Here is an 18,568-nt window from a genome sequence, read left to right as displayed (position 1 = left end):
TGCATTATTGTACTGAAAAAGTAGTTAAAATCTATTAAAATTATTTAAATTTTGTGTGTGCGTGTTCCATTTACTGCTTTTGTATATTGGTGTTTAGTGCTTGTTAGTAGAAATTGGGAGTAGTATTATTTATTTGAATTTTATAACAAGTAATTCAATTGGTGTTCAGTAGTTTACGTTTTCTAGGTTAAGTAGGCTAGCTAGGTGTACATTATTTCGAATTTAGGTTTAGAAAATACTTTAGGTAATAATATAAACTTTTAAAACAATATTTTTAAATATCTGTAGATTCTTTGGTATAATAATTACAAAGGCAGATTATCATACTCATTGTAATTTCCGCCGCTACTTTTCCGATATTTCGTACAGATATCCATTCAGACTATCACGAAGGTAATAATTTATTACATTAAATAAGACTATAAGCCTGTAAATATCGATTTAAAGAGAAGTTAAAGAACATTCATGGTAATTTCACTGGGTAATTACCGTAGGTACTTAACCATTTTTGGATTGTTGACGATTGTTGCTACATGCACATGATAATTGTGTAAATAAATACAAAGTCAGCTGATTCACTATTCCCATAATTTGCAGTCATAGTTCCCTGCATACTTTTTACTTTCCACCTTAGTTTATTCATCGAGTAAAAGTTAATAGTCAAATTCCTATATCCCAATAATATTACATTTCAAACCCCGGCGTGGTTTTGACAGAAATTATAGTAGACAGACTCTTATTCTCAGCATTTAAGGGCACTTTTATTCTCCATCCCGCGTAGTAGGGAAAATAATACTAATCGACCAGCGGTAAAAGTTCATATAGCCACACTTCAGCTGAAAATTGTAGTGTAGATACATTGTAGTGTAGATACAGTATATTTAGATAGTGCCGTATCTTGCCTGCTATATTCGTGTGTATCTATTAGAGCGTAGTTCTAATAATAATTTGTCTAAGCATTTAGCTTTGTTGGTAATCCTTGAGTACAGTAGTTCTTGCAAATATCATTTCTGTTTGTGCTTAGTAGTGACATACGGTACCTGTATTGTAATTAGGATACGTCTGAAAGTAGTTTAGGAAAGGGAAATGTAGAGTAAGGGATAGGAAAAGACAGGTGGAACAGGGTCATGGGAAGGAGAAAAGGGAGGAGGAAGTAGCTTCTGCAGCTATCAGGAAAGTAGGGCTGACCAGGAGAGGAGGGGATCAAATGAGGTGGGTAGGGTTGAGGCTCTGGTCATGGGGGATTCCATCGTTAAACACGTGGGGAAAGTGTGTGGAGGAAAGGGAACCAGTGTTATCCAGGAATGAGGTTGAGGCAGATGTTGAGGAAAGTAGAAGAAAGAGAGAGGAGGGGAAGGAGAAGGTGGAAGGATTACCTGATTCAAGAACTGGAATAATCCAAAGCAGCTTGATTTGTTCTGGGCAATTTCGGACAAAAGAGTAGCGTAACAAAAATGTTGCAAAGTTTGGGCTGGGAAGAATTGACAGAAAGGAGAGCTGCTCGACTAAGTGGTATGTTCCGAGCTGTCAGCGGAGAGATGGCGTGGAATGACATTCATAGACGAGTAAGTTTGAGTGGCGTTTATAAAGGTAGGAAAGATCACAATATGAAGATAAAGTTGGAATTCAAGAGGACAAACTGGGGCAAATATTCATTTAAAGGAAGGGTAGTTAGTGATTGGAATAACTTACCAAGGGAGATGTTCAATAAATTTCCAGTTTCTTTGAAATCATTTAGGAAAAGGCTAGGAAAACAACAGATAGGGAATCTGCCACCTGAGCGACTGTCCTAAATGCAGATCAGTATTGACTGATTGATTGATTGATTGATTGATTGATTGAAAAGGTAAGCGTTCAGAACCTGAACACTTGAGAGATGTGTCCAATAATTTCAAAAAGTAATTTCTCTATATAAAGTGTTCAAGATCTCGAAGTTCAGTTCAAATTAGAGAGTTGAATGTCTGATGATCCCTTTGTCAGAGACAGTGACCACGGTAGGCAAAGCTGGACTGACCAGCAGTCAGTTTGAAGACGTTGGTCTTCTATCAGGGGTTGGCTACTGATTGGAGTCTGGCCTCGGACATGCTGCCTTTAGCTGCGAATTTAGAATATCGTATTATTTACGTTGTGATTTTGAAAAAAAAAAAACCAAAAACATATAAATAAAATCGTCAATACACCGATTATGTTTATCTGACAAGGGAACATCGGCAATGGGTAAGTCGCCGATCGCGATGAAACTTGGAAAACACATGGAGGTACTCGTGAAAACGATGTCGGCATCAATTTTGGGTGCCAACATTCATTAGGGCGTTAACTACGAGGCCTAAAAGTTGCCACATTTCAAATTCCGCGCGATCAGCGATGAATACCTGCTGGCCAATGCTAAGCTGGCCCACTGCGTACTTGGAGACACGCCTCTGCACCTCCTCCCCTCCACGCTCCAATTGGTTCGCCACCGCACGTTTCCCTTCTCCCCGCGCTTCCGGCCGCACGTTTCCCTTCTCCCCGCGCTTCCTGGCTGCGGTGGCGAACCAATTGGAGCGTGGAGGGGAGGAGGTGCAGAGGCGTGTCTCCAAGTACGCAGTGTGCCAGCTTAGCATTGGCCAGCAGGTATTCATCGCTGATCGCGTGGAATTTGAAATGTCGCAACTTTTAGGCCCCGTAGTTAACGCTCTAATGAATGTTGGCACCCAAAACTGATGCCGACATCATTTTTAAGTGTACCTCAATGTGTTTTCCAAGTTTCATCGCGATCGGCGACTAACCCATTGCCGATGTTTCCTTGGGAGCAAAATTATTGTCCTCCATTATTAGTGAGATAGTAATGATCAAAAGGATTTCCAGTTTCAGCGATCATTTTTCTTGCATTCTTACCTCCGGAAAACGACTGGACATGCAGCATTTCAACCATCCTTCATATTTAAAAATTTAAAATTTTACTAGATAAAAACCGTCAAGACATGACGGTCAATTGGGTAAATATTTATTGAAGGATTTCTTTATATACGACGTTCCTTGTATATTTTTTACAATTTTCTTTACGTCTCACCGACACAGGTAGGTCTTACGAAGACGAAGGGATAGGAAAGGGCTAGAAGTGGGAAGGAAGCAACCGTGACCTTAATTAAGGTACGGTCCCAGCATTTTCCTGGTGTGAAAATGGGAAACCACAAATGCAATGTCTTCCGAATGCAAGCTGATAGCTACGTGACCCCAACCACGGAGCCACTTGCTCGGTGCAGTCCTTGTACAATTACGTTTTGGCAGTATTGCAACTTAATTTTTTTTGCTAGGGGCTTTACGTCGCACCGACACAGATAGGTCTTATGGCGACGATGGGATAGGAAAGGCCTAGGAGTTGGAAGGAAGCGGCCGTGGCCTTAATTAAGGTACAGCCCCAGCATTTGCCTGGTGTGAAAATGGGAAACCACAGAAAACCATTTTCAGGGCTGCCGATAGTGGGATTCGAACCTACTATCTCCCGGATGCAAGCTCACAGCCGCGCGCCTCTACGCGCACGGCCAACTCGCCCGGTATTGCAACTTAAAAATATCGTTCTCTTGACATTGCAACATTTAACTCGCCATAGCTGAAAATTGGCTGAGGTAAAAGAGACCTTCACGTCACTTGAGATTTATTGATCGTGATACGAAATGCCAAGCGAATTGGAAATTGATTCCTCTTGAAATAAACTGGACGTCATGTCAGCGTTTTCCGGCCTTGTAGGCCGTAGTCTAGGAGCGTGTGATTGTCCCGACGTTTCGCCGAAGACTGCGTTCCGCATTGTCAAGTGTTCCGACTGACTTCGATAGCAGCGAAGCTCTCAGTGGAATGAACTAGTAGTAGCAGCAGCCGTCTCATTGGTGCAGGCGGGGCCTCAACCGTGAGATTTTAGCCCGTTAGCCTCATTAAAGGGCTTTGAGTGCTATTTCTGGTTGTCTTCTTTCCAAGCGTTGACGTTATGTTGTTTGGTGGCCAGTGTTTAATCTTCATTCGTGACTGGACAGGATGTGCCCTGCGCCCTAGGGGGCGGGTTAAGAGAAGTCGTTGTAACTCAGGTGAGTGAGCCCAAGAAGATCAGAGGAGATGGAATGGAGCAGAGATTGGGAATAGTGGCCACACACACCACTGCAAGGACTGATTCCTTTAGCATCTAAGTGGTGACCACGCCCAATGTTGCTTAACTGTCTTGAAGTGATAAATTAATGCAGTGCAGGACGAGGAAGTCGGAGATGGTATATGATAGGGAAGGTATGGTGAGTAGGCAAGGCAAGTTCAGGGCGGGAATTTCAACTTGCGGTCACCCATCCAAACGGTGACCATGACCGATGTTACTGCACTTCAGGTTAGCATACGCTAATGTTTAGTGCTTCGGACATGGTGAGGAGTACTTGCGGAGTGAACATGTTTCAGTTGACTGGGGGAGGAATAATTTTGGGTGGGGGGTTGCTGGGGTGCTTGGTGGGGTTAGTTAATTCATAGCTGTCTGGTGGGCATGGAGGGCGGGTTAAGGGACGTGAGTAGTTTGATGAGGAGTAAGTTAAGAAGTGAGGGATTAACTTGACTTGACTGGGCAAAGTGATCTTTGGTAGATGGTGCGGGGTTCTGGGGGGGGGGGGGTGGAACCTGGAGACTTAATAGAGGGGGTGGATGTGTGTGGTTGTGTAGGTGTCGTGAGCGTCTGTAATGTGCTCGAATTGCCTTTTTTTTAGAAAGGGACAACCAGGAAAAGAGGCTGCGTGACTACCGTCGCAGTTCGCGCACCTCGCCTGATCCCTCGGTACCGTGCATACAGAGTGGCGGTGGGGACCACCGCATTTGTTGCAGCGGGTAACATTAGGGCAGGAAGCCGCTGAGTGGTTTAACATTAGGCAATTGTAGCACTGTGCTACGAGTGCGGGTCGGGCGGGAGGGGGTTTCGAGTATTTGTGTTAGGAGTGTGACGTGTTGGTGCTGATTGAGACTTGGGAGCAGGTTTGTTACGTCTGCTCCCAGTCTGTGTGTACTTGGATTGTGTATCCTTGCACGGTCGCGAGATTGAAGAGGTCTCGCTTCCGGGCTCAGGAATTGTGTGAGGGAGGAGGGGGAGGAGTCTGAGTTGGGTGACAGAGTGTTGTTTGTGTTTCTTGTGGTGTGGTCCGTGGGGGAGGAGGGGGGAAGAGGTGAGAGAACTGTCAGAGTTGGGAGAGAGAGAGTGATGTTGGTTTGGGTGGTTGAATAATCGGTTACTACATCATCCACACAAATTTTATAGAACACGTTATGGAGTTCTAGTTGGTCCCTGATCTTCTCGTAGCTGCGTTTGTCACGTGCAAAGATGATGACGTAACCGTTATCAATTTCCTGAAGGAGCTGTATGTGGTGCTGGATGGAAGAAGTGGCTGAAGAGATGAGTCTTCTGTGCTCATGTAGGGCCTGAAGTAGTTGGAGGGCGTCCTGTTGAAGGGAGGGAATGCAAGGTACGATGAAGGGGGTGAACCTGGAATCAGGTAAGGTGGTACGATATAGTAGGGGAGAGTGGTGGAAGGAGTCAGGTAGAAGGAGCTCAGAGTAAGAAGAGAAATAAGAATCAGATTCTGAGGACATGATTAGCTGGGAGTGCCGGTGTCCTGGCTACTCGATCCACCAGGGTGGTCCCGACAGAAATGAAAAGAATAGGGGGGGGGGGGTGAAGTTTGATATGCAGTGCTGCTGTAGTTCCACCTCATTATATAGTGCAGGATACGGCACGCTGCTCGCCTATTGGCTGCCATGTTGGTGGTGGTGGTGGGTGGGGGGGGCGAAGACTGATTGCCTGTTCTTCGGCCAATGGTTGAAGCGTTAGGGAGCCCGGTGTACATTGACCTGCCTTCGCGGAGACAGGCAGCTGATCACCCGTTGCTTTCTTCTGGTCTGCCGCGGCTATCGTGTCCTTCAAGATTTAGGAATTTCAAGAAAAAAATAGATCGAACGTTTCAGACGACTATTATATGGGAAGAATATTTGGAAATCTAATATAGAAAGGACTGGGATTTCGAAGGGATTGGATTGCACCCTGGCTACTTGAGATGAGAAAATTTCATTTGGTGAAGTGAAAGATGTAGTAGAGACAGGGCGAAAAGGGAAAGCGGGAATAATTTAAGATATCAGTGATGACTTTTGTAAGAAAATAGGCAAGAATAACTTTATCCTCGAAAGCATAGTGAAAATATTAAATACGATATTTGTAGGAGTGAAGGTACCAACATCACGGGCAGAGGGAATAATTTCTTCTACAAACACTGACTGACAGAGCAAATGCAACACCAAGAAGGAGTGGTCAGAACTTTATGCCAATTGCAGGGTAGACTGACGTCACTGAGGTATGCTCATGATGTGAAATGCGCCGCTGTGCTGCGCACGTAGCGAACGATAAATGGGACACGGCGTTGGCGAATGGCCCACTTCGTACCGTGATTTCTCAGCCGACAGTCATTGTAGAACGTGTTGTTGTGTGCCACAGGACACGTGTATAGCTACGAATGCCAGGCCGCCGTCAACGGAGGCATTTCCAGCAGACAGACGACTTTACGAGGGGTATGGTGATCGGGCTGAGAAGGGCAGGTTGGTCGCTTCGTCAAATTGCAGTCGATACCCATAGGGATGTGTCCACGGTGCAGCGCCTGTGGCGAAGATGGTTGGCGCAGGGACATGTGGCACGTGCGAGAGGTCCAGGCGCAGCCCGAGTGACGTCAGCACGCGAGGATCGGCGCATCTGCCGCCACGCGGTGGCAGCCCCGCACGCCACGTCAACCGCCATTCTTCAGCATGTGCAAGACACCCTGGCTGTTCCAATATCGACCAGAACAATTTCCCGTCGATTGGTTGAAGGAGGCCTGCACTCCCGGCGTCCGCTCAGAAGACTACCATTGACTCCACAGCATAGACGTGCACGCCTGGCATGGTGCCGGGCTAGAGCGACTTGGATGAGGGAATGGCGGAACGTCGTGTTCTCCGATGAGTCACGCTTCTGTTCTGTCAGTGATAGTCACCGCAGACGCGTGTGGCGTCGGCGTGGAGAAAGGTCAAATCCGGCCGTAACTGTGGAGCGCCCTACCGCTTGACAACGCGGCATCATGGTTTGGGGCGCTATTGCGTATGATTCCACGTCACCTCTAGTGCGTATTCAAGGCACGTTAAATGCCCACCGCTACGTGCAGCATGTGCTGCGGCCGGTGGCACTCCCGTACCTTCAGGGGCTGCCAAATGCTCTGTTTCAGCAGGATAATGCCCGCCCATACACTGCTCGCATCTCCCAACAGGCTCTACGAGGTGTACAGATGCTTCCGTGGCCAGCGTACTCTCCGGATCGGATCTCTCACCAATCGAACACGTGTGGGATCTCATTGGACGCCGTTTGCAAACTCTGCCCCAGCCTCGTACGGACGACCAACTGTGGCAAATGGTTGACAGAGAATGGAGAACCATCCCTCAGGACACCATCCGCACTCTTATTGACTCTGTACCTCGACGTGTTTCTGCGTGCATCGCCGCTCGCGGTGGTCCTACATCCTACTGAGTCGATGCCGTGCGCATTGTGTAACCTGCATATCGGTTTGAAATAAACATCAATTATTCGTCCGTGCCGTCTCTGTTTTTCCCCCAGCTTTCATGCCTTTCGAACCACTCCTCCTTGGTGTTGCATTTGCTCTGTCAGTCAGTGTATAAGAAACGAGGCGAGAGATCAATCCAAGTAACCATAGAGAGTTGACGTTATTAGATTCACTACGTAAGATATATACAGGCATATTGGCGAAAAGACTACGGTAATGAATCGGGCAGAGGGTTGCTCGATCCTGTCGAGACTGTAATTAGAATTTAGAAAGGAAATGGGGACAAGTGATAACATACGGTGATCGTTGTTAAAACTCTACATGAAGTACAAAAGAAGCTAACTGTACCTCACGGTAATCTATTAAGAGAAAGCTTCTGATTCAGTGAGTAGACGGGCTGTCGTATATGAGTCGGATCGGAATATCAAGGAAGATGATAAGAGCAATTGAAATTACATATGAGGAATTTAAACGCTCTGTCAAAGTGAAGGATGGGAAAGTATTTTCAAAACTGGGCCTCAAACAGGGTTGCAAATTATCACCAACACTCTTTCTACTATTTATTAATGACATTTTCCAGTCTCGAGGATTTGAGAAAGGAGCTTCTCTATGTCTCGGGAACCAAGATATTCCGCGTCTGATCTACTCACATTAACACCTGATAAAAAGCAAAATAATAGTAATGGGATAGTAAATTATTGTAAAGAGTAGAATCTAAAAATTAATCCACAGAAAACCAGAGTAGGTGTGTTAAAGGGATGAAAAACTCTCAAAAAATATATATTGGTGGATGGTTAAGACAAAATTATAAGTTGTTAAAAAATAATGCCTGGGGACGATCACTAGCAGCAATTGCAGATGGACAGGACAGATAAAAAAGAGCAAAATTGAAGGGAGGGTGTGCTCTGGCTAGTATAAAAGTATTGGATAGAAAGATGCCGAAGAGCGAATGTAGAGTTCAGAAAATGTATTTAACTGAGTACTTAAAACAAATTTATTGTATGGAGCAGAAATTTGAGGAGTAGATGATGGAATTGTAGCATTAGATGTAGCTGTCAGAAAATGTACCACAAAAAACAATGGGATTGCCAAGCTGTACTGAAAACAGTAGAGTGAGAGTGATGTGTGAAGGGATGAGGATACGGGCAGATATTGCCACACGAATAATCAAATAATAGTTGAGGGCAAAGACGGGAGCAGGAGGTTAAATTCTAAGGATAGCATTTCAGCACCAAATGAAACATCAAAATGAGGGGTACTGGGTGGATGGGGTGAAGAATCTATTGGATGACATAGGAATGTGGTATCATTGGGAAAGAAATTGGTTAAGGAATGATATAGGATTGTGTAAAAAGATGGTCCAAATAGTGTTAAACATTGAAAGTCAAGCAATAACGACAGAATGTTACTGCATGGGAACACTTGTTGATGTTTGTAAAGTAAGTAAACGTATGGCAGTAAGGATTAAAATGTTAACTGAAGGGAAATGAGAGTGATCATTTGGTGGTCGATGAGAGTATACAACAATAAAGCAATAATACAAAAAAATAGGAAAATTGATGCATTTTATGCAATGAAATGTAAATGTCGTATGACTTTTAGTGCCGGGATATCCCAGAACGGGTTTGGCTCGCCAGGTGCAGGTCTTTCTATTTGACTCCTGTGGGCGACCTGCGCGTCGTGATGAGGATGAAATGATGATGAAGACAACACATACACCCAGTCCCCGTGCCATTGGAATTAACCAATTAAGGTTAAAATCCCCGACCCGGCCGGGAATCGAACCCGGGACCCTCTGAACCGAAGGCCAGTACGCTGATCATTCAGCCAACGAGTCGGACATTTTATGCAATAAAGATATGGAAGTGACTCACCTAGGTAAGGAAACAGGAAAGATTAGGGAGAAATATATCGATGAGAAGGAGATAGGTAAAATCGAAAATTAAGCTGAACTTTACACTACTGACAAATTATTAAACAGAGAATGGAGGACACCAGGGAGAACAGCAGAATTATGTAGTATTATTAGAGGAATGTGGGAAAATAAATTTAAAGATGAGGACAGAGAAGATTCTTGTAGTACTGGTAAGGATATATATGTGGAGGTATCTTAGACTCTTTGTCGTAGTTAAAGTCTAGGACGTATCTCAAATGCTACGTCTATGTAATCCTTAATTAAAGATAAGTCCAATTAATATTTATGGGAAATACGGTGTATTATTAAGTATACTTAAATAATTTTTTAATGTTTTTCTGAGTTGCATTATCTTTAGAGTATTCTATTCATTCATTTATTCATTCATACTGCTACACACAGGAAACAGCGATATTTGCGCATTTCAGTTGAATATGTACTGTGCCGCTGCACGCTTGTTAAGTAGCTGCCTACTTGTATTACCATATGTAATATTATAAATGGGAAACACAGTTGCTTTTTCTTCGTTATTTGCTTTACGTCGCACCGACACAGACAGGTCTTATAGCGACGGTGAGGCAGGAAGGGGCTAGGATGGGGAAGGAAGCGGCCGTGGCCTTATCTAAGGTACAGCTCCAGAATTTGCCTGGTGTGAAAATGGGAAACCACGGAAAACCATTTTCAGGGCTGCCGACAGTGGGGTTAAGCGACTGCAGCTATCAAGCTCGGTACAGTTGCTTCCAAGAGAATCCAAACCTTTTTACAATAGGTAGGCACAATTCATATAAAATTTGTTTTACAAGTATTGAGCATTTTCTCTCAACTGAAATTATGTTGGTATATCATTCACGGTCCCATAAATCTGACAACGCCGATTTGTTTTTACATTCCGAAACTAAGAGCACTGACGAATTTATAATTGAATCCTCATTTTGATATAAAAATAAAATGAAAATTTGAATGATCATTTCAATAAATTTGTGAGCTACTCTCATGATTAACATGTCCTTAAAAAGCCTGTGATATTAGTTATGTGTGAAAACAAAACATCATGTGGTTTTCTACCGCTTAGGATAACTGAAATATGGACCTCGGAAATTACGAAAAATAACATTATACGATATTTGGACGACTTTTTCTGTGAGCGCTACTGCAGTTAAGGCACATACATTATTATTTTTGCATAATATTGTTTTTAACGTTCTTATACCTTATTTAAAATTTTCGAACTTGAAAAATGTTTATTTTCTTGCAATTTTTATCTTATTTGGCATGGGATGTCCCATAATAGTTTTTACCGAGAAATTATACTGAAAATAACAGGAAGTATGACATTTCACTCGTTCTACAACATTTCTATCAACTTGGGGGAACTAAGCTATGCTTTTCATTCCATCTCATGAGAGCAAATATTGGGAAGCTGCTTGATACGAAATATAGTACACCTGATCTAAAATGCAAGGTTAGCAGCCAAGGACACCATTGCGCTGATAATGTATCGCTGTATACCATAAGCCACAAACTGGGCGGCAGCCGCTTGGAAATATGCGCACACATACGTTCAATTCTTCTTCCGCGGCTTATTCTTACACCTTGGTGTGGTCGCGGGCGTGAACTCTGTCGTACATGTGGACTCGGACCTATTTTACGGCTGGATGCACTTTCCGACACTAACCTTATGTGGAGAAGAGTATTCACCATAGCGTGTTTCTGTTGTGTTGGTAGTGTGTCGTGTTGTATGTGCATGAAGAAGTATAAACTGACATTCAGTTCCCGAGAGAGAGGAATTAATCGGACGCGGCTAAAATGCCCTACATCACCGGGCGATTTGGCTATGCGGTTTGGTGCGTTTGAATATTGTGATAGCCATTTCACATGTATATTGAATCCTTTATTCCAGTACCTAACGCAATATCTGGTCGAAGTTTCTTCGTAGAAATCGATGTACATTTTCAGTAAGTAGATGGCGGCATTTTTACTGCACCCAATGCTTCCTAAATAGTTCTCATGGATGAATCCTTTCTTTTGTACTACGAATGTTTTACTAAAGCTAAATTTGACAGTTTTCTCTCATTTTCCTGTAGGCCAAGAGCAAGAGTGTATCCCAATTGAAGACACTGTGAGACAGGATAATACAAGAGACACTTCAGTCGATAGCATTTATAAGCTTATCGTGAACACGATAGTGGACTAAAATTACGAAATGTATAATGGAGGATTCTGTACGATTTAATATCAATGCAGGTTATATGATGCCTTGAAAGAACCGACTGCAAAGGGAGACAAAGAACTTGATGAACTGAAAGCGGAAATTAATTATAATAATTATGACCTGTTGGCACAGTACCAACGGAGAAATAACCTGAGCTAAATTGACGTTCCGGACGATACAAAAGAGAACAACATAATGTAGTTTTTTAACGTTGCGCGTGACTTTGAAGCTTATGTCGACTGGAACCGCATGGTCGGGAATAAAAATGGTAACAATCAGCGTCCTGTTTTATAAAAGGGAACGTACGGGACGAGCTGGGAGAATCTTACCTCTGACGATTCTGAACGCTGCTATTCCAGGGTTCGGCGTAAGAAATTTCTGGGCCATTGATGATGTGATCCTCATAAAGATCCTGGACGGCAACGGTGTGGAAATTCCGCTAAGTGAAATATCCGCTCACACGTTGTCCCACATACACTACCGTCGTTTAGCTGACCTCCATTATCCCCTTATGAAGTTAATGAAGTTAAGGGTTTCATTCTTAATCCGGTCAGTTGACTGAAAAATAGGCTGTAGATTTTCATCTAATTTGATTCCCAACGCACTTTTTCTAGGGTTTGAATTAGCTAGATAATTGAAATATCTTTCAACTATTTAGGACTATTTAAAATCAGTTCAAAGAAACTTCATCATGAATTTATTAATACAAAGTTTTTCTCCAAGTCAGTTATTTAGAAAATACACGGTACATTCCGATCGAGCATCAGGTCATACGTCATGGGATGGGACTACATGTCATCGAGTTTATTCCATCTTTTGTAAGGATGAGAACCCTCCGAAACACATTCTAATGTTGCCTGTATCTTCGTACCTCTTTACTGTGTTTTCAGATCTTCGATATGAAGTTTTACTTCTCCTTCCATCAAAATTTAACCACTGAGATATCATGTACGCGAAAGCTGAATTTTCCACTTGTTTCTTGTGTCTTTAATTCTGGGATTCGGTCGTCCTAGTAGGTTGTTTAAGCGATTATGCCATCCTTCAAGAGCACGTGCAGTGCGGTGTAGATTCTTGTAGCATGTCCGACTTCCTACAGGAATATCTTCGTTTTCCAGCCAACTCCCGAGAAGGTAATTAAAATACTCCTTTAGCTTTGCGTTGACGGGCCCCTGTGATTGGAACTCTACCAAACCATTTTATTATTTCAGATTTTAGGAAAGCCAACTATGGGCTCATTTGCATACGATGACGAATTTGCTCGTTTTCTCGGTATTTTTTTGTTAAGCCAAGTTCTTGGACATTACACCCTAGGCATTTCTTCATATAGAATTAACAGCCACTCATTGCGACGGAAGGAAACACTTTCTCGAGAGCTGAAATACCGGCAAATATACTAATGTTTGGCTTCCAAAATTGTCGTTTCCACAATACATAGTTGATTTCGTAAAATGGAGAGTCAGCCAAAAATTATTAGTAAGAAGTTACTACTCGACGGTCAAGAGCGCGCAATGGTAAAGCGTATTGGAACTGTAATCGCTTGCGAGGTGGAGAATGTTGTGCAAGGGCTGTAACTGTGAGGAATTGGACGAAATTGTCGTGCAGCAGGGACCAGACCAATCTCCATATGCACATCCACCAAACCGCAAACAAGGCGAGGCAAAAAAAAAGTGAAAAAGCTGAAACATACAGTTGAAGAACATTCTGAGATGCTGCCAGCTCAAATACTGCGAAATGAATTTCGTAGTGTAGTACCTTCTGGAGTTTTACGCCAACTTCCAGAACGGCAAAATCTTCTGAAATCAATACGGAGTTTTCACTGGCGAGAATTACCTCCTTACCCCACTCACTTGAATCACTGGGTGAGATTCCGGAACGGTTTACCAAAACTTTACCTGGCGAAACGTTCTTAATTTTTGATTCCAAAGAGCTAGAGCGAGTTTTGCTTTTGCGACGAGACGAAATTTAGAACATTCATCTAGATATGACACATGGTTCGTAGACGGGACCATCAAGATGTCTCCCAAAATTTTTACTCAGATCTTCACTGTAGTGGGATTGGTGCCTAAAGCTGCATGGCGTCCTATATATACTCCAGAGTTTGTTGCTCTGCCATCTGTCTTCACCTTACTGCCTTCAAAAACAATAGCGCACTACGCTTCTACATTTCGCGCTATTGTAACTGTAGCTGATGAACACACGATTCCGAACTTCGCTCCAAGTAAAATCTTGGGAAATTTTGAGAAAACAATAATGAATGCATGCGCTGACATTTTCCTCAATGTTCCTTATTCCGTTTTTTTTTCATTTCTGCCAGTCAATTTATCGCCAAGTTCAACAATATGGTTTACAACAGACATTAAGACCACATCGCATATGCTCGATGTAGAAGAAATGTTTCTTCTTGTCAGAAACGGTAATGAGCGTGAAGAACTTACACCACTTTTCGATTACCTTGCAGTATATGACGTCATAGGACGACTAGCAAGACGTAGACGCAGGGCTGTTCCTCCAAGGTATGAAATTCGCGTGTGGAACCACCATCGAGCAGCTTACGATGGCACACACAATACCAACAATGCAAGTGAAGGCTGGCATAATCGATTTCGTGTGGGAAGCACCACACAGATTCGTACTCTGCTCTTCGTCAACTCCAGAAGGAACAAGCCGACATGGAAATAATGGTAGCTAAGCTCAGATTGGGGCGATCGATTAAAGATGCCCCAAAAAGAAGTGGCTGGATGATCAGAACCGGCTACGCTCGACAGTACTAAATAACGAAGATTATAAAAATGACACAATACCATTAGATTCTTTACGCACAACCACGCACAACAAAGTTCTCTAAACAAATTCCTCGTGTTGCAGTACAGGAAATAAATGTATTGTAATTTAGCAATTAAAGGCAATATAATTGGTATATTTCTATGATACTACAAATTACACTATGTGCAAAAGCGACAACCTTCATACCGGGTGAGTTGGCCGTGCGGTTAGAGGCGCGTAGCTGTGGGCTTTCTTCCGGGAGATAGTGGGTTCGAACCCCACCGTCAGCAGCCTGGAAATGGTTTTCCGTGGTTTCCCATGTTCACGCCAGACAAATGCTGGGACTGTACCTTAATTAAGGCCACGGCCGCTTCCTTCCCACTCCTAGGCCTTTCAAATCCTATCGTCATCATAAGACCTATCTGTGGTATGATGTAACAAAAATGGTAAAAAAAACCTTCATGATGCTGCTTGGGTCATCAGTCTAAAGACTGGATTGATGCAGCTTTCCATACCGCCCTATCCTGTGCTAACATTTTTATTTATACGTAACTGCTGCATCCTACATCTGCTCTAATCTGCTTGTCACATTAATAACTTGGTCTACCTATACCGTTCTTACCGTCTACACTTCCTTCAAAAACGAACTGCCCAAGTCCTGGGTGTCTTAAGATGTGTCCTATCATCCTATCTCTTCTTCTCGTCAAATATAGCCAAGCCGATCCCCCTAACCAATCTCTTCATTCGTGATTCGATCTATCCATTTCACCTTCAGCATCCTTCTGTAACACCACATTTCTAAAGCTTCTATTCTCTTTTTTTCTGAGCTAGTTGTCGTCCATGTTTCACTTCCATACAATGCTGCGCTCCAGACGAAAGTATCCAAAAATGTCTTTCTAATTCCTATATCAATGTTCGAAGTGAGCAAATTTCTTTCCATAAGAAAGCTCTTCTTTGCTTGTGCTAGTCTGCATTTTATGTCCTCCTTACTTCTGCCATCGTTAGTTATTTTTCTACCCATGTAACAATATTCATCTACTTCCTTTAAGACTTCATTTCCTAATTTAATATTTCCTGCATCACCTGCCTTCGTTCGACTGCACTCCATTACTTGTTTTGGACTTATTTATTTTCATATTGTACTCATTACCCAAGACTCAGTCTATACCATTCAGGAATTTCACCAGATCTTCTGCAGTCTCAGACAAAATAACAACATCATCAGCAAATCTCATGGTTTTGATTTCCTCTTTTTCGATTGTGATTCCCTTCCCAAATTCCTCTTTCATTTCCTTTACTGCCTGTTCTATATATTGAAAAGTAGCGGGGGGCAAACTGCAACCTTGCCTCACTCTTTTCTGGATTGCTGCCTCTTTTTCAAAGCCCTCGATTTTTTTCACGGCAAACTGATTTTTATACAAATTGCAGACAATTCTTCGTTCTCGGTATCTGATCACAATCACCTTCAGAATCTCAAATAGTTTGGTCCAATCAACATTATCAAAAGTCTTTTCAAGATCTATGAACGCCGTGTATGTGGGCTTGTCCTTCTTAATTCTATCTTCTAAGAACAGACAAAGTCAGGATTGCTTCACATATTCCTACAATTCTTCTGAAGCCAAACTAATCTTCTCCCAACTCAGTTTCAACTTGTCTTTCAATTCTTCTGTAAATAATACGTGTTAAATTTTGCAGGCGTGAGATAATAAACTAATGGTGTTGTAGTTTTCACACTTGTTAGCACCGTCTTTCTTGGGAATAGGTTTAACAACATTCTGCTGAAAATTGAAATGCACTTCTCCTGTCTCATACATCTTACACACTAAATGTAATAACCCCGCCATGCTGGTTTCTCCCATGGTAATAATTCAGAGGGAATGTCATCAATTCTAGGTGCCTTGTTCCTACTTTGGTCTCTCAAAGCTCTGTCAGATTCTGACTTCAAAATCGGATCCCCCATTTCATCAGCATCAACAGCCTCTTCTTGTTCCAGAACCGTATCATCTACGTCTTTACCCTGATACAAATGTTGGATATGTTCCTGCCATCTTCCTGCCATCTTCCTGCCTTGTCCTCTTTCCCTAGAAGTGGTTTTCCATCTGAACTCTTATAGTGAGCTGAAAAACTGTAAGTGAAATAAATTGGGGAGACTTTCTGAATAATAATAATAATAATAATAATAATAATAATAATAATAATAATAATAATAATAACGGCGTGTGGCCTTCGGAGAGGTCTGGTCGTTTGAGTAGACGCCCTAGGCGGCCTACTTGTCTGTGAGGATGGGGCCCTACCTAAGATGATTTGAAATGTTGAAGATGGCACAAACCCCCAGCCCCTAGCTAGAGGAATTAACCAATAAATGTTAAAATCCCCGACGCGGCCGGAAATCGAATCCGGGGTCCCTTGAAGCCAAGGCCAGAGTGCTAAACATTTAGCCAAGGCGTCGGAAAATCAATTATTTGGGTACTTAACTTGATTAATTCGTAAACTCAAAAATAGGGCATGGAATGCGCGATCAAAATTAAAGGTTGTGAATGGATTATTCACGGATTGGAGAAATCTATACATATTTTAGAAGAAATATTCAAAGAAAAAAGGTAACTTAGGAATTAAAGTACAGTATAGAAAATATAGGAGCAATACGGAAATAAATTTCTGCAGAAATCTGATAAATCATTATGCTAATAACGGGGATAAGTAAGGTCTTGGGTATCGTCAATACAAAACACAGAGGGCTGATAGGAGGGAAGAGATAAAAGAAATCAGATGGAAGATGAAGTCTATAAATATGACTTAATAATACTAATAAGTCTAAGGATTTTTAATTAACGAAACTTCTCAGAAAGCAATGCATAATAAACATTTTTCTGGCAAGAAAATGAACTTCAATCTTGTAGGACAATCCTGCAAAACAAAGGACTAAATTTTCTTATCCCCAAAGAACTGCAAGAAAGAAGTTAAAACGAAAATCAGGAAAAATGTATTTGATCATGAGGTAAACGCGAGCGGTCCGTCTACGTCAAGGTTTAGAAAGTCGATTTGCTAGGAGGAATTAAAATATGTGCTGAGCACATTTCATTGGACATTCATGCATACATTAAGGAATGATGTTATTAACGCAGAACAGGAGAACTAGAAGCTGTAGATCTTCAGGTTAATCTCCTAATAATGTGATTCAATCCCTTTGGCCTCATATCCTACTTCTAACAGAGAATCAGTACTTCATATGTATATGAAATGTTCATGTTATGTTTCTCAGATATGAATCTGCCAAGGGTAAACTATTCATTCGTTGCAATAGAAAAGCTGGCCACTTACCCGTAACTGAAAATCTCGCACGACCCACACTAAGTAGCGTGGCACCGGTAAGTCTGTTGACAGCTCGGCACTGGTAACTCCTGTACTTATCAGTCTCGTCTACACGACGCACCAGCAGTTCTCCAGAAGGCAACATGTGGAACTTCCCATCTGCAAACAGAATGTACACACAATCTCTCTTTAGATACATACATACACACATTATCAATATAGACAGTTATGCCTTTCAGCCTTCAGTCTGCAAGCCTCTGTGAATTTACCAAACGTCGCCACAATCCTTTATTTGCAGCTAGTGCTGTGGCTTCATTTAGTTCTATACCTCTTATCTTTAAATCGTTAAAAACTGAGTCTAACCATCGTCGTCTTGGTCTACCTCTACTTCTCTTACCCTCCATAACAGAGTCTATTATTCTCATAGGCAACCTATCCTCCTTCATTCGCCTCACAAGATCCCACCAACGAAGCCGGTTTATGCGTACAGCTTCATCCATCGATTTCGTTCCTAAATTAGCCTTTATCTCCTCATTCCGAGTACCCTCCTGCCATTGTTCCCACCTGTTTGTACCAGCAACCATTCTCACTACTTTCAAGTCTGTTACTTCTAACTTATGAATAAGATATCCTGAGTCCACCCAGATTTCGCTCCCGTAAAGCAAAGATGGTCTGAAAACAGACCGATAAGATAGTTTCGTCTGGGAGCTGACTTCCTTCTTACAGAATACTGTTGATCGCACCTGCGAGCTCATTATATTTGCTTTACTACACCTTGATTCAATCTCACTT

General features: G+C 42.4%; 1 protein-coding gene across 1 annotated transcript in view; it reads right to left on the bottom strand.

Moving 5' to 3' along the window:
- Positions 1 to 17,935, bottom strand: part of LOC136862916 (cell adhesion molecule Dscam2) — a 476,298-nt gene extending 458,363 nt beyond the window's left edge. Inside the window, exon 1 of the mRNA XM_067139195.2 lies at positions 17,786 to 17,935. Within this exon, the coding sequence (XP_066995296.2) occupies positions 17,786 to 17,921 (136 nt within the window). The 5' untranslated portion in view covers positions 17,922 to 17,935. The remainder of the gene's footprint in view (positions 1 to 17,785) is intronic.
- Positions 17,936 to 18,568: the final 633 nt, after the last annotated feature.

Source organism: Anabrus simplex, chromosome 2 (assembly GCF_040414725.1).
Source record: "Anabrus simplex isolate iqAnaSimp1 chromosome 2, ASM4041472v1, whole genome shotgun sequence".
Lineage (NCBI taxonomy): Eukaryota > Metazoa > Arthropoda > Insecta > Orthoptera > Tettigoniidae > Anabrus > Anabrus simplex.
The sequence above is the reverse complement of the archived record's forward strand: the minus strand, read 5'-3'. Positions and strand labels throughout refer to the sequence as shown.